General features: G+C 36.3%; 1 protein-coding gene across 2 annotated transcripts in view; it reads left to right on the top strand.

The window, feature by feature from the left end:
- KCTD3 (potassium channel tetramerization domain containing 3) overlaps positions 1-26,132 on the top strand; it is a 94,649-nt gene that overhangs the window by 14,291 nt on the left and 54,226 nt on the right. For both annotated transcript variants that reach the window (XM_001367149.5, XM_056815923.1), the window contains 2 exons: positions 10,643-10,696; positions 15,990-16,035. In XM_001367149.5, the coding sequence (XP_001367186.1) occupies positions 10,643-10,696; positions 15,990-16,035 (100 nt within the window). Of the gene's footprint in view, positions 1-10,642; positions 10,697-15,989; positions 16,036-26,132 lie in introns of those variants that run through there.

A 26,132-nucleotide genomic window follows, 5' to 3' on the forward strand; every position in this document is an offset into this window, starting at 1 on the left:
CAGAGGGAGAATTTCAGGCCCTTTTAAATGTGTCTCAGTACATAATTTGGCAAACACAATTTTAAGTTCTCATTCTTTCAACTTGACCTGAGCTCTAGTGATGATAGGGAACATGAAATTTGGGAGTTATCCCCAAGCAAGAATATATCTGTTTTAGAAAAGAATCAGTAAAATGACTTCCCCTATCTGAATCAGTATGTGCTGGCAGTCCAAAGCGAGGAATAATCTCTTTTAAAAGCACTTTAGCAACAAAAGCCATTGTGGCTTGGTCTGTAGGAAATTCTTCCGGCCATCTGGTCAGTTGATCTACTATGACTAGATACACATTATAATGTCCAGCCTTTGGCATTGTTATGAAATCTATCTGTAGGTGTTCAAAAGGTGTGTAAGCCAGAGGATGCCCACCAAAGGCTTTGCCACGAAAGGCCTGTTGATTATATGCTTGGCAGGTAGAGCAGGCTGAACACACTTTAGAGGCTATGGTAGTTATACCAGGGGCTCTCCATACTCTCTTAACAGAGTCCACAATGCCCTGGGCCACAAAGTGACCATTTTTATGAACAGATTGGCAAATTTGGTGATAGAAACTTCTAGGGAGCAGGGGTTTTCCTTCAGATGACACCCATACTCTGTAAACCTTAAAAGATTTCCTTGTCACAACTCCATTAATCTATTTTGCTTTAAATTTTTGCTTCCATTTTTCCACTTTTTCATTATAGGAAAGTGATAAATTTAAGTCATCAGTGGTTGTTAATGTTAAAATTAAATTTAGGCCCTTCTATGGCTGCTAGCTTTGTAGTGGTTTCTTCTCAGTCATTTCCCCTAGAGACAGGGTCCGTAACCTGTATGGGCAGAGCAATGGACTACAGCTAGGGCTTCAGGCAGCTGGAGAGCAGTAAGAACTTCATTAATAATTTCTGCATTAGCTATAGATTTTCCATTTGAGGTTAAAAATCCTCTCTGGAGCCATAGCATCCCGACTGAGTGACAAATGCCAAAAGCATATCTAGAATTTGTATAAATTGTTGCCTTTTTACACTTGGCAATTATACAGGCATGTTTCAGAGCTATGAGTTCTGCACCTTGAGCACTAATATTAGAGGGCAGTGAATCTGACCACTCAGTGGCAAGTTCTGTGACTACAGAGGCTTCAATCTAGTGTATGCCATCCCTCATAAAAGAAGAACCATCAGTAAATAAGACTCGATCTGCATTGTCTAAGGGAGTATCCAAGAGATTATCTCGAGGCTTTTCTGCCATGGACACTATAGTGTTTAACAATTATGTAATGGTTCTCCTGAAGTTGGCAAATCTGGAAGCAAGGTGGCAGAGTTAAGAGTTGCACAGCATTTCAAGTTGATTTTTTTGTTGTTTAATAGGGCTATTTCATACCTTGTAATTTGCTGATCAGAAAATGCCTGTGTTCTATGCCTTAGCAACTTCTACCTCATGTGGGCACATAATTGTTAATGGGTATCCCAATAATAGATCAACAGTTTTTGTCACTGATAAGGCTGTAGCACCTACACCTCTAAGACATGGTGGTGCTCCTGAAGCTATTGGCTCCAGTTGGGCTGAATAATAAACAATGGGAAGCTGAGAAGGTCCCAAAGTCTGAGTTAAAACACCTGAAGTTACCCCTCTTCGCTCATGTACATACAAAGTAAATGGCTTGTTGTAATCTGGGATGTCTAGAGTGGGGGCAGACAGAATAGCCTGTTTTAGATCTGATAGAGCTGATAGGTCTTCTGTCTCTAAGTTAAGTGGTTCAGGGACTGAATCCCTTGTTAGTGCTATAAGGGGCTTAGTAATTTCTTCATAGCAAGGAATCCATTGTCTACAAAACACTGTTGCTCCTAAAATTGCTCTTAACTGTTTCTTAGTGGTAGGAGCACTTAATTTTTGAATATTTCCAATTCATTTGGGAGAAATAGAATGGGCACTCGCAGTCAGGATGAACCCCAAATATTCTACTTTGAGGGAGACAACACTGAACTTTATTCTTCGAGATCTTATGCCCTCTTTTGTATAGTTCCAAAAAAAGGTGTTTACTATCTTCATGACATGCTTCTGCATCTGTTGAAGCCAAGAGTAGATCATCTATGTATTTGATTAATTTGCTGTTTTTAAGTTTTATATTATCTGTGTTTTGACTCAAAATTTGTGAGAATAAATTTGGACTTTCCACGTAACCCTGGGGCAAATGACTCCATGTAAAATGAGAGCCCTTCTAGGTGAAAGCAAAGATATTCCTGGAATCCTCAAGTATAGGTATGGAAAAGATGGTTGAGCACAAGTCCACTACTGTAAAGTATGTAGCTGTGCTAGGAATAGAAGAAATGATCGTATTTATTTTGGAAACTACGGAGTGTCTCTTTATAATGTGATTGTTCACAGCCCTCAGATCCCATACAGATCTATAGAGGTGCTTGCCATAGGGCCCTATTTTTGTTTTTTTACGGACAGTGTGGGCATATTGTATTCAGATTTACAGGAAATTATGATACCCTGATTGATTAATGAGTTTATTAGTGGGGTAATGCCCTCTATTGCTTCCTTTGAGAGAGGGTACTGAGGAATGAAAGGAAGTGGGCTAGATTTAGTTTTTATCTGCACAGGAACAGTTGACTTAAGTAAGCCTACATTGGAAGAAGATGTGGCCCAAAGAGACCCTGGTATATCTGCAGGTATTGCAAAGGTGGGATGCTTTTTCCCCTCCTGGCTCTCTGAGAGAAGTGCAGGGAGTAAATTTAAAGATTCCTCAGGTACTTCCAATGATAAGGAACCATCTGGGGAGCACGTTATTGTGGGCTCTGAGTTTGCATAGGAGGTCCCTCCCCAGCAAATTTAAAGGGGAGTCAGGCATGAGGAAAGAATGTTGTACTTCTAGGAGTCCTACAGACACCATCCTAGGGGAAAGCTTTTTAACTCTTTGGGGTATCCCTGACACTCCCATTACATTCTCTGAGCCAATGTAATCTTAATGTAAATCAGGTATACTCTTTACTACAGACCTGGAAGCTCCAGTGTCCAAAAGACAGTCATAATAGGTGTTACCCACATTTAAGGTAGCTTGGGGCTCATAAGTATGGGGGGGCAGTGGATAGGGACAATGGGTAATAGGACATCAGGGTCCAGAAAATCAAAGGTTGTATCCTCTGATTCCTCTGCCCCGCCCCCTTGATACCTTCATAGTATTTGAGAAGTTCCTTTGGCCACCTCCCTGAGGGGCATTAGCACCCCGAGTATTTTTTGGACGAGCTCCACTTAGGTTATATTGTCGTGGAGTCATTTGGTTGGAGTTATTTTCCCAATATCTATTCCTATAGTTATCATTCCTAAAATTATGGTTTCCATTATCATTATTATAGTTATTTCTATAATTATCACTTCTGTAGTTGTTATTAAATTGCAGATTCCTTCTGAGTGTCTTGAGTAAAGTTCTACACTCTCCCATTCTGTGGCCCTTCTCACAGAATTGGCAGGTACTGGATCGATAATTAGAGTCTTGGAGAGAAGCAAGTGCAATTGGTTGAGTATCATGCTCTTTTTTCAGTTTATCAATCTTATCTCTTAAATATTTCAATTGTTTCTTCATTTTTCTCTATGAGATCATTAGACTCTTCTTTTTCTTTGTTTCCCTTTGAAACATATAGAGCAGTTTTTCTCAAATCATCAAGATCCATTTTAAGCCATCTTGGGCAATAAGTTCTAAAATAATCCCTGATCCTTTACAACAGTTATTGACAAAGTGTCTTCTAATTTGTCTCGTGCAATTTTCTTTAGAAAGGTCAAAATCTAGGTATCGACCCCCAAACTCAATTATTCTGTCCATGAATATGGAGGGTGTCTCTTCCTCATTTTGCTTAATTTTTTCAAATTCCATCCATTTATTTGTGCTCTCAGAGCACCCTTTTATAGCAGTTAAAATGGCCTCCCTACAATGATATAGTTGTAATTAATCCTCAGAGTTGTTATAGTCCCATTCGGGATTCTGAGATGGCCAGTGTGCTGCATTGCATGTTCTGTTAAGAAAGTCTGGAGTAAGTTTTCAATGCTTTGTAAGATGGATTATACTGAAAAAATATGTTTGTCATCTTTTTCGTTACCATAAATGGATCTTGTTCATATGTGGGAACATTTCTTGTGAATTCATTTATTTCTTGGGGGGGTAAACGGCATATGGAGTCACCATATCCCCATTGTGTCCCATTTTGGGTACTTCTCTTAGAGGAAAAAGGCCCCTACTTGAATTTGGTACCTGTGAGTTAATTTGACTAGAGTTTCTTTAGAAGGACAAGATTTCCTTGGGGCTGGAATTGATTTTAGGTGGAGAAGGAACAGGAAGAACTGGGATTTCAGAAGTTGGTATTTCAGGAGAAGGGTCTTGGGAATAAGTTCAGCCAAGTAACTGAGAAAAAGGAGAAGTATTTTCCATCTCCATTTCAGGGGAAGGAATTTTCTAATTTAGAGGTTTAGAAGCAAGTTTGTAAGGGTCAGATATGTTTTGGGTGGGGTCAGTATTTGCCACTTGACCCTGTGATAAGTATTTATCCAATTGGTTTTGTATGTTTTCCTGAATTTTAGCTTCAAATTTTCTCAAGGTAACATTTCTCATTATAATATTTAGGAATGTAAAAATAAAAATAAAATGACCTAAGAACCTAATAAATGGGTGGCATTCTGTAATCTTTTATGTCCCTAATTTTTCAAATGCCGTAAAATTTTTGTAGAACGTAGTATCAATTTACATATACATTCATTATTTATAATTTTGGTTTTAGTCAGTAGATGTTGCTACTGGTTAGGGGTTAAAGTCCGGGAGTGAAATCAAAAGGTCTAGGTGTACTCCTTTTTTAAGAGCCTTTTAATCCAATGAAGTCCTCTAGGCCAAAAAGAGACAGAAAACAAAGCCTTTTGCCTGAGGCGGCTATGGCTAAGTTTTTGTTTAACTTGGGAGTGATCACAAGCCTCCTCTCCTTCCCCTTCAGGGCAAAACCATTTCCTTCTTTGAGCAAAGTCTCAGTTTTTCCTAGCTGGTCTCACCAGGTTTTTTTACTTTTCACTTAATTTTTTTTTTTAAACCCTTACCTTCTGTCTTGGAGTCAATACTGTGTATTGGCTTCAAGGCAGAAGAGTGGTAAGGGCTAGGCAATGGGGGTCAAGTGACTTGCCCAGGGTCACACAGCTGGGAAGTGTCTGAGGCCAGATTTGAACCTAGGACCTCCCATCTCTAGGCCTGGCTCTCAATCCACTGAGCTACCCAGCTGCCCCCTTCACTTAATTTTTAAAAAACTAGAGATACTTTGGGGCTTGGCAAAAAAGAAAAAAAAAGAAAGAAAAAAAGGAAAGTAGACCTTCAGAAGCTGGACTTTCTCCAGGTCTTTCTCATTGCTAGTTAAGAGTAATCTAGATAGCTAGTATTGTCAGTGAGGGTTGGTTAAGTGGATTGTTTGTTCCCTAAGGGAAGGGAGATTCAGAAACAGCTTCCCCAGCAGGGCCATGTCACTTAAGGTTAAAAAACGTGTTCAATTCAAATTATGGGGAAAAGAGGAAAAAAAAATTTATACTGACCTGATATCTCGCAGCCGTGTTTTGAACTGCTGAGTTATATGCTGAAAAGACTGATTTGAGGAGATAAAAAGAGAGACAGAGGAAAGAAAGGTTTAACAGAGATTTGAGAGTACTCATCACAAACTTCATGGATTAGCCAGATTGTTAAAGGGATTAAAATTAGGGTTGTTAACTGAATATATTATACTAGTGGTCTCCAGGGATTAAAATTCAATCCCAATAAAATACTCAAAAGTCAGTTTGGGATTTTTATGGTGGTTTAATTACAATAGAGGGAAGAAATTAAGAAGAGGGATAAAAGGGAATTGGACTGCTCTGTGAAATCAGGTAGGAGTTGGAGGTTAAGGAAAGGAGAAAAGGAGGAATCAGTCACCTCACCAAGGTCGCTCAGGGAAGACAGGTCACCTAACTATTAGAATAGATAATCTGGAGCTATTACTGGTTACAATAACTGGGATACTCTGGCTTGTGACTAGAGAGATACTAGGGGACACCTCAGGGTGCCTAGTTATAATGGAGATAGAAATACTTCTGATAGAGAAATACTATTAGAGAGAGATATATTCTGGGGTTGCCTATTGATCACTATTGATGGTAAAGATCAAGATATTTCCTACCCTCCTCCTCCCTTTACCTCCCAGTTTCTACCTATGCCCTTCTGCCTCCCTTTCCCCTCCCCCGGTCTTAGTCAGCCACCTTCTAAGTAACTCAGAGGAACTATGAGATTTCAGAGAAATATTCTTTACTCTTCTTTTCTGAAGTAAGGGGGTTTATTGGGAACAACAGGATGGAGAACTGAGGTAAGATGAGGTGAGAGGGATGAGGGTTTCCCTAATCTATAAGGAAGAATTATGAGGGTTTTGGGAAATGTCAGTCTTGTCACAACTGTGACATAAAAGTCTGTAAGGGATAACTGTTTAATCTTCTTTCTTCTTCCAATCACACAAAGCCACCAACAAAAGTTGATATCTTCTCAGCCTAACCCCAGAAGCCCCCCCAGGGTCCTTCAACCTGGGACAGAACAAGGATTAGTTCTCAGCTTCCTCTCCCTTCCGCCAATAATTAAGGAAGACTCTCTACAAAACCAAGAGAAGTAGTTCAAAGCTAGAAATCCCAGCTTCTTCTCTACCACTCTGTCAGAGCCACCCAGGTCTCTCAGTTCCTCTCCTTTCCAGGCTCCAACTAATCTTCCTGGGAACATTCTGTTTGGAATCTTCACCTTGATTGACAGATGATGTCCCCAGCTTTCTGTCTTGCATGCTTGAAATTTTCTCTTCCTTCATGTCTCTTCCACATAACCCACGCTACAGAGCTTCTCCCAGGCACCTCACCGGCAAGCTGCAAATGCCAAGACGCCAAGAATGCTGTCTCAAGCTCCCAACTCGGAAAAAAGCCCATGTCTCCATTAGCAAGCACAAGAGAGACAGACAGACAGATACAGAGACAGTCCAGCAAGAGGAAGTGATGCAAAAATATATAGACAGTTCTTTACATCACTTCCTGCGTCTCTTATGTACCAGTGGTAGCTTGAGCTTGACTTAGGACAACCCAGGGGATCTGTCACTTGTTTCTTATTTGTCACTTGCTAGCACATGTCAGTCACAGGCCATCCTCCTCACTTAATCCGTAAGTAGGGGTGTATACATTCCTGGTTGTTAGAATTCTAAGACTAAGCAAAATGGAGAAAATCTAAAATTCATATTTCAAAGTTGTTTTTAACTACAATGCGGTTGTCATATAAGTTCTAGTTTTGCTAATTTTTCTCTGAATTAATGAAATTGTTCCCAATTTCTCTGAAACTGTCTATTTTATTGTTTCTTATGGCATGTGGGTAGGGAAATTCCCCCTCCATTATGTCGCTTTGTTTGATGGTGTCAACTAGGGACGTGAAAATCCTTTACCATTGAGATCTGCAAGTATAGAGAAACCTTCAGAGAAAGGAAATTGAAACCATTGAGATGGGAAACTTATCCCACAGGCATGGTCACCCCCTCCCCCCTTGCCATGAAAATTAAGGAACTACAATTTGTTCCTCAGATGTGATTGGGAGAGCTAGTAGGTGGAGAAAATTGCTTATTAAGGAGAGACCAAGGCACTTTTCTCTCCCTCCCTCTCACCCTGTCTCCCTTCCTCCCTCCCTTTCTCTCTGTCTCTCTCTCCCTCCTCCTCTCCCTCTCCCTCTTCTTCTCCTGGCAGGAACTTGGAACATAAAGGAACCCCATGTTGGTGGTGAGCTTCAATCCATCAAATGACAAATAGGGTATTCAGCTAAGCAACTCTTTACCTCTTTCCTACATTTCCTTCTCTTTACTATCTTTGATGTAATAAAGCTACTACATCTTCTAGCAGCCTCATAATTTAATTTTAACTATTACAGGCACCGTAATATTCTGTTATATTCATATACCATAATTTGTTTAACCATTCCTTAATAGAACAGCTTATTAGTTTCCAAATTTTAACTTTTCCACAAAGAGCTCCTATAAATAAATATCTATATCTACATCTATCTAATCTATCTTCTCTCTCTCTCTCTCTCTCTCTCTCTATCTATCTATCTAAATTTTTTAAATCCTTACTTTTCGCCTTAGAATCAATGCTGTCTATTGGTCCCAAGGCAGAAGAATGGTAAGGACTAGGCATTGGGGTTTAAGTGACTTGCTCAGGGTCACACAGCTAGGAAGGTTCTGAGACCAGATTTGAATCTAGGACCTCCTGTCTCTAGGCCTGGCTCTCAGTCCACAGGAGTCACCCAGCTGCCCCTTTTCCTGTAAATATTTTTTGTACACACATGCCTTTTTTCTTTGGATGGCAATAGTGGTAGTATAGGGAAGTCAAAGGACCTCAGCTTAATAACTTTTGGGAAATAGTTAAAAATTGTTTTCCATAATGACTGGATCAAACATTAGTTATTTCTTTTGCCATATTTTCCAACTGTAAAAATAATGGGCAATGAATTGTTTATTGATTAGATACTCTGCTTCCTGTGCTTACAAAGTATCTTCAGTTTATATAAGTGAAGTGACGCTGATAAGTGAACTTTTCAGGGCCATGTGCAAGGATGCTAGACTCTTGTTATAAAAAAATTATTTATTGAAATATATAAAGATAAGAAAGGATTTCTAACTCTAAGGGATTCTAAATTCACCCAAATAAAACTACCTAGTTTCTCAAGGTACTGCTTCTCCTGTTTCCCCAGGCTACACGGATCCTTCCTGATGTGACTAACCCAAATTTTTACTATTCTAAATAGACTAACATTATTATCTTTATAATTCTCAACTTTGTCTTCAAGTTAGAAAAATAACAAAGGCTAACTGGCTGAGCCTCAACAAGAACCAAGTTAGGACTCTGAGCCTTAGCAGACTCAAGAGTCCAAACCAAAGACCAATTCTTTCATTGCTCTTCTCAGAGTATAAACAATCTATAAAAATAGCAGTAGATAATCAATAGATTATCATTAGTGTTTCCCAAGTTGTAAAAGGAAAATACTTAATCTCCTTCAGGTCTTTTCCTCCTTTCCTTCTACCTCAGACAGTGAGGAGAGAAAGAGAAAAAAGATGTTACCTCTTCCAAGCCCTGAGAGAGAGGGAGTTTCTTACTGCCAATTCCCTCAGATCAATGGGGACACTCTCAGAGCCACTGTCACAGAAAAACTGTTAGACTTGAAATTGACACTCTGTCTCAGCTCTGTTTGAAACCCCAATTGTTTCTCAAACCAGCTTCTCTACTTCTTATCTCTAAACTAATATTACAAGATCCAATTTCTAATATGAATGTGAGTTGAAACCTCAAAGTTGATTTAATGTATATTTGTCTTAATTTGTGATTGAGACTATTTTCATTTTATATTCTGTGATCCACCTCTCCTTTGTTTAGCTAAGTATTTTTCCTTCAGCATGATAGTTACTTAAGGCTATTCTTTCAATTCTTCCCAAATTTTTATGTTGTAAACTTTCTATATTTAGGTAATATATCTCTATTTGTAGTTATTGTATTGTGTGTGACAAATGTATGTAGAACATATATAATAAAAAGTAAAATGGGATCTCTCTATATAAGCCTAATTTCTGCCAAATAACTTTTCAGTTTCTTTCCCCACTATTTGATGTCATTGTTTTGATCATCTATTTAGTGGTTTGATTGCTTCTGAGGGAAGCACCACTTTATATATTAGGTAGAAATAACTAAAAAAATTATTGTACAGATTGAGTCTATTAAAAAAAGATGAAAATAAATTGAATGATAATGGTTTAAAAGTAGATCATTAAAGGAAATTTAAGGATGTTTGCTTTAGCTTTCTATTCTTTTGCTAGTATTATCAGAGGTAACTACTTCTCTTTAACAAAATATCCTAGTTAGTTTATACACAAAATAAAGAGGTAGATTATTAGTTTGAGTTGGTATAATAAAAGAAATTCAGTTGAATTTTGCCTCTGTGTGTCAAGCCCTTTGTATCTCAGATTTCTCATCTTTAAAATAAGGGTAAAATAAGGACCTCTAAGGCCCTTTTTAAACCTATGATTGAATAACTCTATAGTCTCAGCTCAGTTCAGTAAGCATTTATTAAATACCTACCTCATGTACTAGGCAGGGGCAGCTAGGTGGTGCAGTGGTTAGAGTATTAGGACTAGAAGACTCAAATTTGTGAGTTCATATCTGGACTCAAACATTTATTAGCTATATGACCTTGGGCAAGTCACTCAACCCAAATTCCTCCATTTCCTTATCTCTAAAAGGAGCTGAAGAAGGAAATGCCAAACTGCTCAAGTGTCTTTACCAAGAAAAACCCCAAATCGATTCATGAAGAGTTAGACATGATTGAACAAAGTGTGCTAGGCAATATGCCAAGTACTGGCATTATGAAGACAAAAAAATAAGCAATATTTGTCCTTCGGGAACATATGTTTCATGGATTAGAAATTACTTTTGACCTGAATCCCTTATTTCCATGGTACAATTTAGTAAATACATATTTTAGAGAAATGTTATTTGCTATTCATGAATATTAGTGAAATTTCAAATCACCTTTTCTGGTTTCTGATTAAGATTTAATTTTCCATTACAGATTCAGTACCTCAAGACAAACACTTATGTGGATTCCAGATTCATTTTTTTCCAGGTATTTTACATTTATATCTTGAATATCATCATTTTTAGAATGTTGATTGTTTGCCAGAGTAATAAAAAGTAAACTTTTCTTGTTCAAGAAAAGTCTTTTATTTTTCTTAGATTTTCATAATGGAATGTTAACTGCTTTGATCATCGACTTACTATATTCTGAGTACAGGTTGTAGCTCATTTGTATTTGTGTTTTAGAGTCTCACTTGTAGGAAAGCAGGTCAATATTTTACTAAATCACTAAACTAAAAAAAAATACATTTGAAGCTTTTGAGTTGGGAAAGATCTTATATCATTTAGATTAACTTACTTTTTTATATAAATAAGAAAAGTAAGACTCTCAGGGACTTTCAAGTGACTTGTCCAAAATAACATTTGTGTGAGATAATCATTTAACTTTTTCAAAGATTTTTGTTTATAAGAAATGATTTTTTGAAGGTGACAATATATACATTGTATATAATTGTCATGATAGGAAAAGACCTGTTTAACACATTGTAGCTAGAATAAACTGATTTTCCAAGTACTTAAAATAATTTACTGAACATTTAGGCCCACTTCTTACTCCTGGGCTTTTATTCATAAAGGAGTACTTACAAATACCAAACTTCATTTCAAGGTGAAAAGTCAAATACCTTTATAATTAAAGGGCAGTTAGTTTCATTAAAGGAGTAAAATACCCAACTGAAATGCTTTTGGAGACCTGAACTTAACCATGACTTTGAATTTTTTTTTTAGGTTGACTTTATTCAGATACTCCATAAGTATGAGTTAAATTTGTATAATAATAAAATAATGTATCCATGATATTCTAGAGGTCTTGGTGCATTTTTATGTCTTTCAAACTTTAATAGCTTAAAACTACCATAGATGGGCAGAGACCCACCTGATCCGCTACCAAATTGCCCACTTAAAAACTGTGAAATAACACTTAAACAAATTTTGGAGCAATATAATCCACAAAAAAGGAAAAAAAATAATTTTTCAGCCTAAAACAACTTGAAAGCTAGCATGAAAGATCTTAGTTTACAGAGGTGAGAATGGAGTAAAAAGCAGCATAACAAAGCAGGCTCCGAGGCAACAGTGTATAGACCATGGAGGGATAACTGAATCAATGGCTGTGAGACTCCTATTGCATTGCCCACACACAGATCCAGCCAGGTAGCAGTCCTGAGGTGAAGCTGCTGGGTGAGGAGGAGCAATAGCACATACCAGCATTTGTGGCCACAGCGGAGCAGGGGACCATAGTCACAGTTCCAAGGGAGAAAAGAGTGCTTGTGTTTGTTCACAGCACAGGCTGGGAGAATATTAAACACCTCTCTTCTTCTTTTTTTTTTTTTTTAAATTTTATAGTATTTTATTTTATCATTTCCATGCATTTTTCATTAAAGACAAAGATCATTTTCTTTTCCTCCCTCCCACCCCCCGTGGCCAACGTGCGATTCCACTGGTATCACATGTGTTCTTGACTTGAACCCATTGCCATGTTGTTAGTATTTGCATCAGAGTGTTCGCTCCGAGTCTTTCCTCTGTCATGTCCCCTCAGCCATTGTAGTCAGGCAGTTGCTTTTCCTTGGTGTTTCTATTCCCTCAGTTTGTCCTCTGCTTTTGGATAGTGTTTTTTTTCTCCTTGATCCCTGCAGATTGTGCAGGGACATTACACCACCACTAATGGAGAAGTCCATTACGTTCGATGATACCACAGTGTGTTTGTCTCTGTGTACAATGTTCTCCTGGTTCTGCTCCTCTCGCTCTGCATCACTTCCTGGAGGTTGTTCCAGTTCACATGGAAATCCTCCACTTTATTATTCCTTTGAGCACAATAGTATTCCATCACCAACATATACCACAATTTGTTCAGCCATTCCCCAATTGATGGGCATCCCCTCATTTTCCAATTTTTGGCCACCACAAAGAGCGCAGCTATGAATATTTTTGTACAAGTCTTTTTGTCCATTATCTCTTTGGGGTACAAACCCAGCAGTGCTATGGCTGGATCAAAGGGTAGACATTCTTTTATCGCCCTTTGTGCATAGTTCCAAATTGCCCTCCAGAATGGCTGGATCAGTTCACAACTCCACCAGCAATGAATTAATGTCCCTACTTTGCCACATCCCCTCCAGCATTCATTACTTTCCATAACTGTCATGTTAGCCAATCTGCTAGGTGTGAGGTGATACCTCAGAGTTGTTTTGATTTGCATCTCTCTGATTATAAGAGATAAACACCTCTCTTCTTACATCATACTACCTTTAAAGAACTGAAAGCAGATAGATCCCCAGGGCTAGCTCTGAAGGTAGCTACACAAAGAACATGAAGCTTGGAACATACCACAGTTACACAGCTTAACTTTAACAGTTTTTAAATTAAATTAAAAGACAAAGGCTGCAAAATGAGCAAAGAAAGAAACTCAACATAGAAAGTTATTTTGGTGACAGGGAAGACCAAAACAATAACTCAGAAGACAACAAAGTCAATGCTGTTGCATCCAAAGACTCCAAGAAAAAATATGAGTTGCTGTCAATCTCAGAAAATTTAATGCAGGAGCTCAAAAAGAGTTTTAAAAAATCAGATAAAATAGGTAGAAGAAAAATTGGGAAAAGAAATGAAATTGAAATAGGAAAGTCATGAAATAAGAGTCAACAGCTTGATAAGAGGTACCAAAAATATTGCTTAAAATAAAAAAGAAATTGCCTTAAAAAAAAAAACAGAATAGGCCAATTGGTAAAAGATGCACAAAAATCCAGTGAAGAGAAGAAATGCTTTAAAAATAGAATTGTCCAAATGGAAACAGATATGCAAAAATATGCAGAAGAGAAGAACTTTTTAAATGCAGAATTGACTCTATTGAAAGAGGTACAAAAATAAACTGAAGAAAAGAACTTTAATAAGTATAATTGACTAAATGGAAAAGGATGAACAAAAGGTCACTCAAGATAATTGTATGCCTTAAAAATTAGAATTAGGCAAGTAGAAGCTAATGACTCCATGAGACATCAGGAAACAACCAAAGTCAAAAGAATAAAAAATTATAAGAAAATGTGAAATATCTTATTGGAAAAACAACTGGAAACAAAATGACCTGGAAAATAAATTCAGGAAAGATAATCTAAGATTTATTGGTCTACCTGAAGGCCACAATCAAAAAAAGTTTAGACAACATCTCTCAAGACATTATTAAGGAAAACTGTTCTGATATTCTAGAACCAGAGGGCAAAATAGAAATTGAAAGAATTTACCAACTATCTCCTGAAAGAGATCCCAGAAGGATAACTTAGGAATATTATAACCAGATTCCAGAACTCCCAGGCTAAGGAGAAAATATTTCAGGAAGCCAAAACAGAAACAATTTTAATATCATGGAGCCACAGTCAGAATAATACAAGATTTAGAAGCTTCTACATTCCAGAATCAGAAGACTTGGAATGTGATATTCCAGAGGGCGAAACTGAGCAAAATCCTTCAGAGGAAAAAAAATGGTAATGAATGAAATAGAGGACTTTCAAACATTACTAATGAAAAGACCAGAACTGAATGGAAAATTTGACTCTCAAGTATATTTTAAGAGAAGCATAAAAAGGCAAACAAGAAAGATAAATTAAAAGACAAAAAGGTTAAAATGTTTACATGCCTATATGGGAAGATGATTCTCCTATGGGAAGATGAAACTCTTAAGAAATTTGTCATTGTTATTAGAGGTTAGAAAGAATATACATAGCCAGAAGACAAAGGTGTGAGTTGGATGTGATGGTGTGACATAAAAAACAAAATGAAATTAAGGTATGAGTAAGAGGAATGCATTAGAAGAAGGGGGAAGGAAATACAGAATGGGGTTAATTATTGCACATAAAAGGCATGAAAGAGCTTTTACAGTGAAGGGGAAGATGTGAGTGGAGAGGAGCACACCAACCTTACTCTTATCACAATTGACTCAATGAGAGGAGAACATACACAATAGGATATAAGAAATCTGTTTTATCCTACACTGTAGGTCTTATAGAAAAGTAGGAGGGGACAAAGAAAAGGAGGATGGGGCTAATAGAAAATGGTAAATTGGGAGAGGTGATGGTCAGAAACTAAACAGGGAGAAATAGGATGGAGAGGAATACAGTAATGTTGTAATGGTGTAAAATTTTTTTTTACAAGTCTCTAATAAAGGCCTTATTTCTCATATACCTAGAGAAATGAGTCAAATATATAAGAATATATCATTCTCCAAGTGGATAAAGAGACAAAGGATATGAACAGAAAGTTCTAAGACAAAGTAATTAAAGTTCTATACTCATACAAAAAATGCTCTAAATCAGTATTAGAGAAATGCAAATTAAAACAACTGAGGTACCACCCCATACCTATCAGATTTGCTATTATGACAGGAAAGGAAAATGAAAAAACTTGGAGGGGATATGGGAAAATTGAGACACGAATGCTCTATTGGGGTATTTGTGAACTGAATTCAGCTATTCTGGAGAGCAATTTAGATCTATGCTTATAGGACTATAAAACAGTACATACCCTTTGATCCAGCAATATTGTTACCAGGTTTGTATTTCAAAGCTAAAAAACAACGGGGAAGGACCTAATGTACAAAAATAACTAAAGTCATTCTTTTTATTGGGGCAAAGAATTGGAAAGTTAGGGGTTTTTGATCAATTGGGGAATGACTGAATGTTATAGAATATGAGTGTTATATTATTATACTGTAAGAAATGAAGAGCAAAAGAAATTCAGAAAAACCTGGAAAGACAAAACTGAAACAGAATGAAATACAGAACCAGAAAAACATTGTACACACTGATAGGAATACTATGTAATAAGCAACTCTGAATAACTTAACTATTCTTAGCAATACAATGATCCAAATTAATTTCCAAAGGCTCAAGATAAAAAAAAAAATCTGCTTCCAGAGAAAGAGGTAATGGGGTCTGAATCTATAAAAAGCCAACTTTTTTCACTTTATTAACTTTGTTTGATTCAAGTTTCCTTCCTTAATTGCACATGTAAAATCTATATATGAGATTGTTTACCATCTCAGTGGGAATGAGGTGCTGGAAGGTGGGGATGGAGAGAGAGAGAATTTGAGACTCTTTCTTTGAAAAATATTAGAAACTTTTTACATGTAATTAGGGAAAAATTAAAATTTAAAAATTACCCCAAGGCTTTGAAATAATGTGTATTCATGTGTGTGACATGCTTATATATTTACACAAATACACATACATTTAAAATTGAGGCATAGACATAGATATACATATGTGTATATGTAACTACAACCTAATGTTTATATTTTATAGTCTTCTGAGTGGAAGAATTTCAACACTACGAGATGAAACTGGTGCTGTGAGTATAATACTTTGATTAAGCATGTTTCCAATTAAAATGTAGTTTTATACCCACCATTTAACTAAAAACACCATAAAACTAAAAAAAGTTTTTACAAAAATATAATGTAGGTATCTAATTTTTCCCTAAGATTTTGATGTTTTCCAGTTATTAATAAACTTTAGTTTTTTACCCAGGATAATGAAATTGTAGTTGTCATAAACTAATTTATAGTTGCAATTATGTTGTTTATTACATTGGTATATAATAACATTGATATATGATGGTTCTATAGTTTATTCTATGATATTTTACTTGGTAGTGAGCTTAATCAATGCCATTTTTAGAGTTGTTAGCATTTTTAAAGCATACTAGTGAAATCATTTCGTAAGGATAACTTCTCTGTGATCTTATTGATCTGCTATGCAAATTCTTGATGCCTTTGTGACTTTAATTTATCCTCAGTCCATTTTCCACTGGGCTTACCCAGTGCTTTGGATACTTTCTTCCAGTTATCTTTACATTGTGTAATTGGCAGGACAACACTTAAGGTTATTTGTCAATTATTTTTTGCTCCTGATATATTACTGACTCACTTTTTTCCTGTCATACATTTTTTTAATGACATCCTTTACATCCCTATAATGTAATTTCCCCAATCCCTATAATGTAATTTCTAGTTGTAATATTCTTCAGCCTTCTCAGGATGTTGAGTTGAAAACTTCCCTTCTGTGACTTTCCTCCATTATTCCTAGTTTTGCCCTCTGTAGCCAAGTAGAATAAGTTTTATTCTTTTTGAGTGTGATAGACCTTCAAATAAATTAAGACAATTTTGCTCTCTCCTATAAACTATTTCACTTTGCTTTAGCCAATCTTAATATGTTATGATTGTGAGGTCCTTCACTATGTTGCTTACCCTCTATGGTACATTTTGCAACTTCTCAATATCCTTTCTAAAATATATTGTCCAGATCTGAATGCAAAACTTTAGATATAGTCTGACCAGGTAAGAATTCAGTAGGAGTATCATTTTCTTCTGAAATTTTGGCTACTCTTTTACATTGTTGATTTTTTTAGCTTACAATTTACTAAAAAACTTTTTAAAACTTTTTCATACAAACTGCCCTATAGCTACATCCTTGTACTTGTGAAGTTGACTTTCTGAATTGAAGTGTAAAACTTTGTATTTATCTTCATTTTATTAGATATGGCTAATTGTTCTATCATTTCATGATTCTTTTGGACCTTAAATCTATTACCCAATGTAAATTCTATGTGTGTCTGTATATATATAATCTGTGTCTTCAAGTGCATAATTGATAAAAATGTTATTGAGAAAAAACAAAATTTTTTTTAACCCATAACCTTTTGTCTTGGAATTTGATACCAAGTATTGATTCCAGGATAAAAGAGCAATAAGGCTTAGGCAGCTGAGGTTTTAATTGACTTGCCCAGGGTCACACAACTAGGAAAATATCTGATGTCACATTTGAACCCAGAACCTCCCGATTTCTTGGGCAGTCTATCCACTATGGTACCTACCTGCCCCTTCAAGCACAGATTTTTTTCTTAAATTGTTCATTTATTTAATTAATTAATTTAGAATATTTTCCTATGGTTACATGATTCATGTTCTTTCCCTCCTCCCCTCCCACCCCCATCCAATAGCCAATGAGCAGTTCCACTGGGTTTTACATGTGTCATTGGTCAAGACCTCTTTCCATATTATTAATATTTGCACGAGATAGATCATTTAGAGTCTACATCCCCAACCAGATCCCCATCGAACCATGTGATCAAACAAATGTTTTTTCTTCTGTGTTTCTATTCCCACAGTTCTTTCTCTGAATGTAGATAGTCTTCTTTTTCATAAGTCCCTCAAAATTGTTCTGGATCATTGCATTGCTACTAGTAGAGAAGTCCATTACATTTGATTGTCCCGCAGTGTATCTCTCTCTGTGTACAATGTTCTCCTGGTTCTTCTCCTTTCACTCTGTATCAATTCCTGGAGGAGTAATATGTGAAGGAGAGATGGAAAAAAGAAAGTCTACAGAAAAGGCTGGAAAAGCAAGGACTCCAGAACCTGTTGTTCAAGATGAACATTCTATTTAGAATGGGGACCAGGAAGGACCATTGAAAAAGGAGGAGGCAAACTGAAAAACTGAGTCTCTTTGCCTTGGGACAGAAAAGAAGAAGGACAAAAGTCCTGTTCTCTGGTTTCTTTCTGCTATACTGCAGTGAACTTGAATCTTTAAGACCTGTTGACCATTTTCCCATATCTGAACTATATTCCACCATCCTCCAACTTAAGAATTGTTTAGTATTAGGGAAACCCCAAACCCTTTCTCCCCCTAAACTTCTTTTCCTTTCCCCTTCTCTTAAATAAACCCCTTACTTAATCTTAGAGAAGATAAAGAGTGATTTATCTGATATACCAAACGACTCACTCTGAGCTGATTTCAATGAGACCAACAGAAGAATCATATAGGGAGGGAAGGGAGGAGGGATAAATAAGGAGGAAAAGGGAGGAGATTGGCAGATCTGATCTTAACATCATCATTTCTTACTTAAATAATCCCTTAATACAGAGGTTGTTCCAAATCACATGGAATTCCTCCAGTTCATTATTCCTTTTAGCATAGTAGTATTCCATCACTACCACAATTTGTTTAGCCATTCCTCAATCGAAGGGCATCCCCTCATTTTCTAATTTTTTGCCACCATCAAGAACAGATTCTTGATGCAGCCCACTAGATACTATATATTTTCTATGTTGACACCAAACCATTAATGACATCCCTGAATTCTGCCATTTTCAAATCATTTAACTAATATCATTTAATCAATATCATTAACGTCAGTCTCCTGATCTTTTCCAACAGTAATAGCAAGAATGACTTTTACCAAATATTTGATATGCCAATAGCATTCTCTAGCTCTTTAACAACCTAGTAACCCAGTAAATTAGTCAAAAAGTGAAATTAGGTTAGTCTAGCACGATCAGTTCTTTGTGATCACTATTTCTTTGTCTAAATGACCAAAAATTAGCCCTTTTATAATATAGGACTTGCTTTGATTATGTTTACTGAAAATAGAATGATTCAGAAAGGATAAATTTGAAGAATTCAGAGAACAGCAAAGCTAGGAAAAAATACATATAATGTGTGAGTACAATATTATAAAAGTAGACAACAATGAAAGGAAACAACATTGTAAAATTGTAATGACCATGCCTGGTCTGGGATAACAATTAAGAAACTATTTTTTTTTCCTACATTGCACAAGGGAAGAGACTGTATATGTATAATATTGTGCATATGCTGTCCCACACATGGCTCATGGATTGGTTATTTTGCTCAATCATTTTCTTTCTTTTTCTTTTTTTGAAAAGCTTTCTAGGTGGAGGGGAAAAATATATCTGGAAATAAATGTGATACTAAAAATGCATGTTTATCAAGCCTGCAGTTTACTAAGTCCACTATTACTTTTTATTGAATATCAAAGCTTTTGCTATTCTCCAGCCCTGTGGCATCTTTTCTGATCCTTATGATATTTTGCATTTTAAGAACAGTGGTTCAGTTATACCTGGGATGTCTGGCTTTAATATGACTTGAATTTATCAAGGACAACTAGATGTTCTGCTAGTATCTCTTCTTAATTATATTGAGTTTTTATTCCTTGTTTGTCTTTTTTCTTTTTTCATTTTTAGTTCAAAGAACATTCTTTTTGGCAGAGAACACAAGCAAAAGAAGAATTTAGCTATGTCTTCTTTCTGAAGTCTATTATCACGTCACACAGTTATTGTGAGACTTACATGAGATAATGTCTATGAAGCAGAATTTCCAATTCCAATTTAGAGTGCTTTGGCAGCAATAGCTATCATGATTCTCTACTTCTTCCATCATTTCTCCTTTGTTTTTACTTTGTCATTCCTATATTGGAAGCCAAAGTCTTGAAATAATTATCTTTCCTAGACTCTTATCTTCTTAACCAACTGTTCACTTTCCAAGTATTCCTTTCTCTTCTGAAGACCATGATTCATCAGCATCAGTGAAAAATACCATCTTCCTCTATACTTTCTTGCCCAAGATTTTTTAAAAACCTGTAGATTTTTAGAATCAATACTGTGTATTCATCTGAAGGCAGAAGAGCAGCAATGGCTGGGTAAATAGGGTTAAGTGACTTACCCAGGGTAGCATAGCTAGGAAGTATCTGAGAGTGAACTTGAACCTAGGACCGGATCCCATCTTTAGACCTGGCTCTATCCACTAAGCCACCTAACTACCCACAGTATTCAATAATTTTGACAGTGATTTTTGGATTTCTTTTGGCAATATCAGTTATCTGAAAGGCATTTCCTATCCAGCTACTCTACTACTTCATAATCTTCAGAAACTCATCACTGCACTACTCTGAATCTTAAGCCTCCTCAGTACTCTCTTCCTACTGGGCCCCTGCTTCTCTCTGTTTGAAAAGGAGTATGAACATTAGAGAATTCCTTTCTGATCTTCCACTGTAACTGTGAAAATGTGGTTTGCCAAGACTGTGAATTGCCAAAACTGTAAAGATAATTTTTAGTGTCTTGAGTTAAAATCTAAAATTAAGTGGTTGCCATGGGAAAATTCTCAAATATGAAAATACCCAAGTCAACTGGGTTTTATGAAGATTTCAATTAATACAAATGAAGGAATTAAGGGAAGGAGAGAGAGAGAGAGAGAGAGAGAGAGAGAGAGAGAGAGAGAGAGAGAGAGAGAGAGAGAGAGAGAGAGAGAAGCCAAGCAGAGTAGGAAAGGGCCTGAACCTAAGGGAGAGCGAGTCAGTCTTTATCACTCACTACAAGATCATCTTCAAGCAAGCTCCAAACCTCCGAACTCCAACTCCAACTAACTTCCAATCCAAAACTCTACGAACTCCAAAACTACTCAATTGTGAACTCCCCTTCCTTTTAAATAAATTTTCTCTTGTGTTACCTCCCCTAAATTTTCACATCTGCCAATCACAGTAGACACTTTTTCTCAGGACTGCCCATTCTTAGTTCACATCTTCTTTTGTTCTCACCTTCTCTGGTTAGATAAAATCTACTGAGTATTTCACACCTCTTTTGTTAAGCTTGCCTTTTGTAAGTTGCTTGACCTTTTAGGTACTAATTTAACTTTTATAGGTTCTGAGTACCTTTTTGTATTAGATCAAAAAATAGACCTAACTTAAGGTTTTTGCTTCACTATAAGTATGAGTTGGGGACTTTTCATTGTTCAATCAAGAGTTTTCAACTTTATCTTCCCCCAAGGCACTGTCTGAGTAGGGTGGAGTAATTTTAAAAGTTCTCAATACATTCCTGACCAAGTACCTCCATTGTTAAAAATGGGGAATAGCTTAATCAAATCTTATGAAGTAGAGTCTGGGCAGTTTTAAGATTCACAAAAATCTGCTGACTAGAATCCACTGCATATTTGAAGTTATACAGCCTCAGTTGGGCCCTCACTGCTGCCAAGCAAATGTTTTATCCCTTCTTAAACCTACCATAGATCTTCCTTTCTGCCACCCTGTTAGCTGAGAACCTTGCCTCATAATTTACTGAAAAAAATTGTGTTGAGGTGGTCCTCCTTGTGAAGACCAACCCCTATACATGTACTAGTGATCCCATTCCATCCTATCTAACCCAATAAATTGTCCTTTCTATTCTTTCTCTTAATTACCTTCAATCCTTTCATGGCTAGTGGTATTTCCACCTTCAAAAAAAAAAAACCCTCATTTTATCCATCCATCCTGCTAACTATTGTCACTTATGTCTCTGGCCTCTTATGGATAAAATCTTAGAGGAGGCTATATGCATCCACTTTTTTTCATCACACAATCTTTCTAACTCCACATTATAGTTTTTGATCCCATCATTCAACCAAAATAGCTGTCATTGGTTACCATTGGTCTCTAAATTGCCTAGTTTAAAAATATTACATTTTATTTATTTTAAACATTTTTAAAAAACTGAATTCCAAATTCTCTAATTCCTTCCCCACTAAGAATGCAAGCAAAATGATATCAGTCATACCTGTAAAATTGTGCAAAACATATTTCTATATTAGCCATATTGCCAAAAAAAAGAGAGAGAAAGTTAAACATCAGTTTGTATTCACGAGTACATCAGTTTTTTCTCTAGAGGTAGACAGTACTTTTTCATCATGAGTCCTTGGCATTGTCTTGGATTTTTATATTTATCTGAACCAAGTCTTTCACAGTCATCACCATTGTGGTGTTGCTGTTGCTCTGCCCAATGACCTCTTGGTTCTCACTTCTAGATCTCCTCCCCTTTTCTTTTTCTGAAACCACCCCCTTGTCATTTTTTATAGCATAGTACTCCATCAAAATCATATTTTACAACTTGTTCGTCCATTTCCCAATTGATATGCAACTCCTCAGTTTCAAATTCTTTACCACCACTAAAAGCTGTTATAAATATTTTTGTACATATAGGTTATTTTCCTTTGATCTCTTTGGGATATAGACTTAGTAATAGTGTTGGCATTATTATTGTATGCACATTGTATGCATATATATGTATGCACAATTTATAGGTTTTTGGGCACAGTTCCAATTTGTTCTCAAGAATAATTGGACTAGTTCCCAAGTCCACTAAGAGTTTATTAGTGTACCTATTTTCCTTCAACTCCTCCAGCATTTTCTCAGATATGACATATGACAGGTATAAGGTGGTACTCTGGATTTACTTTATTTGCATTTTTCTAATCAATAGTGATTTATTTCATAACTATATAGTTTTGATTCCTTCTAAAAATCTGCCTATTAGGGGCAGCTGGGTGGCTCAGTGGATTGAGAGGTAGGCCTAGAGATGAGAGGTCCTAGGTTCCATTGTGGCCTCAGACACTTCCTAGCTGTGTGACTATGAGCCAAGTCACTTAACCCCCGTTGCCTAGCCCTTACCACTCTTCTGCCTTGGAACCAATACACAGTATTGATTCTAATATGGAAGGTAAGAGTTTAAAAAAAATCTGCCTATTCAAATTCTTTGGCTATTTATCAATTGGGAAATGTTTCTTATTTTTACAAATTTGATAGCTTCCTATATAGTTGACTAATGAACCTTTATCAGAAATACCTGCTATAAATTTTTTTGCTATTCATTGTCTCTGATACCTTTGACTAAAATGTGTTTTACCTAATTAATTACTTCTTTTCAGGACAAAGTTTGACAGAGAACACAAGCAAAAGAATTTGGATATGTCATCTTTCTGAAATCTATTATATGTACACTTTTTTTAGAGAGCATATTGATGTGTTAGAAATCACTTATTTGGTATTCAGCAAATTCTGGGAGAATGTATTTATGGAATGTGTATCATAGCATTTAGTCTTTTGATTTTCTTAAATGAATTTCTCATTTATCAGTAATCATCCCATTATTCAAAATATAGGCTATATGTTTTGCTTCTCTTCTCCCCCTGCTTCCCTGCCTTGCCTATTTGGTTTTTATAAAACCTGATAATTATAGTCTTCATATCTTTCCCAAAGATTTAGACTTTTTTCTTAAAAGTTAGAATTCATTTTTCAATTTGTACATGATTTGTGTATTGCTCCTACAAAGGCAACTCAGTGAGTAGTGGAATCAAGAAAATCCAGTTTTAGGTCATTCCTATAAAATTCACTAACTGAACATGGGCAACTTAATTAGCCCTTGAGCTTTAGTTTCTTCTGTGAAATGAAGATATTTGTAGTGTAGGATTTAAATTAATGTACAATACTTCAAGTATTGTTTTACAAAGTTTATCATCTGACAATAGAACCATGTGACTAAGTTTTTCTACCTGCTCAAAAATCTCTGATCCACCAAAACTGTGACAGGAAGGAAAAAGAGTGATAGGCGGGGATACACCCATTTTATATCCTGTCTACCTTAGCATATAACAACGACAGGAAGTGAGTAGGGTGCTGGGAATCCTAGTTTTGCTGGGGATCATAGTTATTAGGGTAACAGATTCTAATTACACAGTTGTTTGGGGGGGTAAATTTTTGTAGTTATTCTTAATTAGTATTTTTCCTTTCTAGAAGAGCTTTAATTTTGAAGCTTCCAGAGGTTGCCTTTTTTTTTGTCAAGTAGTACCTTTGATTTCATAAATGCTACATGGTGTGAATTCTAAAACTATTCCACCCTACTTTAGAAGATCTGATTTAGCTATTTCCTGATCAGTAACAATAGAGATAACTTGGACTAACAGAATCAGGTCTTGGGAACTCTACATTTCTCCACCCTCCTGAGTTTAACAAGATTAGGAAGGTCTTCACCAAACTCAAGGACTAAGTATCTGAGAAAAATGTCCTTCAACAGACATGTGCAAAAAAAGCGGACATACCCCTTGGCGGTCCTAAGTCAAGCTAAGCTGTCATTGGTACAGATGAGACACAGGAAAGTGACATAAAACCGTCTACATAAGGCACATCACTGGCTCTCTTTGCCATCTTTCCCTGGAGAAGTGACTGGCTGGCAGTGTGCTAGGCTTTCCGACATCTTGGAGTGGTGGCAGTTATTTGTCTGGGTTTGGCAGTGAGTTTGCCCTTGAGCTGATTCAGGTTCAGGCATCTTGGCTGAGCCCTTTGGAGTTCAGGCAGATTCTTTTCCTCCTTACTCTTCAAAAACCTTACTTTCTAGATCTCCTAATCTTCCCACCCGGTACTAGACAGGTGGGAGAAATCCTATTTTTTTTCCTTCTTCCTTCTTCTTAATCTCCTCCACTATATCAATTGAATCACCATAAATTTCAGCTGACTTGGGTATTTTATTATTTGGGATTTTCCCTGGTGACCAATTAAATTTTAGATTTTAAGTCACCGTGCTAAAATTATCCTTTACAACGGTAATTGTAATTCTTTATGTCACACCAAAAACATATTTGTATTGATATTCCCACTTTTTGATAGAGGAAGATCATCACTTAGTACTTTGTTCATAATTTTACTAACATTGAAAAAGGTTATTTTTCCCATCCTAAAAATACATTACATTATTTTTTTCCCTTGATTATTTTAAATTATGTAAAATAAATGTTCTCTTTGTCACATTTTTTGAAGGGCATTCATAGGCCAGATGGAACTCATTTAGAAGTGAAGGACTGAGATGGGGTCTATGCTGGTGATCATACCATAGAAGAATTGGGTAGAAGAATTAAGGATGCTTTAGTGTAGAAAAGATAATTGCTGTCTTCAGGTATTGAAGCATTGTCATGAATAAATTTTAGTGTGTTTTTGACCCACAAGGGTAGAAGTAAGAGCAAGAGATGGAAGTTGTGAAATAAAGATTTAGGTTTACTGTAAATGTAAGGATGGGGGTCCACTGATTACCCACTCCTACTTAAGTAGATGATAAAATGCTGTCCTTGGTATCTTAAGGAGGTGGAACTGAATTTGTATTGAAGAAATATCAAACACAAGGCTTTCTACTAAATGAGAAAAGAACTTGATAAATTTAGATTACCCATAAACCATTGAAAATTGGAAGAGTGTATTGGCTAAATAAACTTGGTCTTCCCCTATGGGTGATTTATAATGCATCTATCTATTTTGAGTACATGAGAGGGTTGAGCATGGATGTGGCAATGGAGCAGAGACCTGAGAAGGAATCATGGGTAATAGGTGAACTCTTTTTCTTTGTGTCCTCTTCTCACATTTCTACAAAAAAATCTAGCAGAAAACTATACCATATTAAAGACAAACATCTTGGGGATTTTAGCAAAAAAGAACTTTCAGGAAATACTAGAGTTACCCCTTTGTCACATTTAATTTCTTTTTTTTTTCCCCTATTCTTAGAATGAATTTCTTTATTCTCGAGTTAAAAGCTCTGAACATTTTTTTTAAACATTATTTTATTTGGTCATTTACAAACATTATTCATTGGAAACAAAAGATCATTTTCTTTTCCTCCCCCTCCCCCCCTTTCCCTCTCCCATAGCCGACGCACGATTCCACTGGCTATCACATGTGTTCTTGACTCGAACCCATTTCCCTGTTGTTGGTATTTGCATTAGAGTGTTCATTTAGTCTCTCCTCAGTCATATCCCCTCCACCCCTGTAGTCAAGCAGTTGCTTTTTCTCGGTGTTTTTACTCC

This window comes from Monodelphis domestica, chromosome 2 (assembly GCF_027887165.1).
Source record: "Monodelphis domestica isolate mMonDom1 chromosome 2, mMonDom1.pri, whole genome shotgun sequence".
NCBI classification, from domain to species: Eukaryota; Metazoa; Chordata; class Mammalia; order Didelphimorphia; family Didelphidae; genus Monodelphis; species Monodelphis domestica.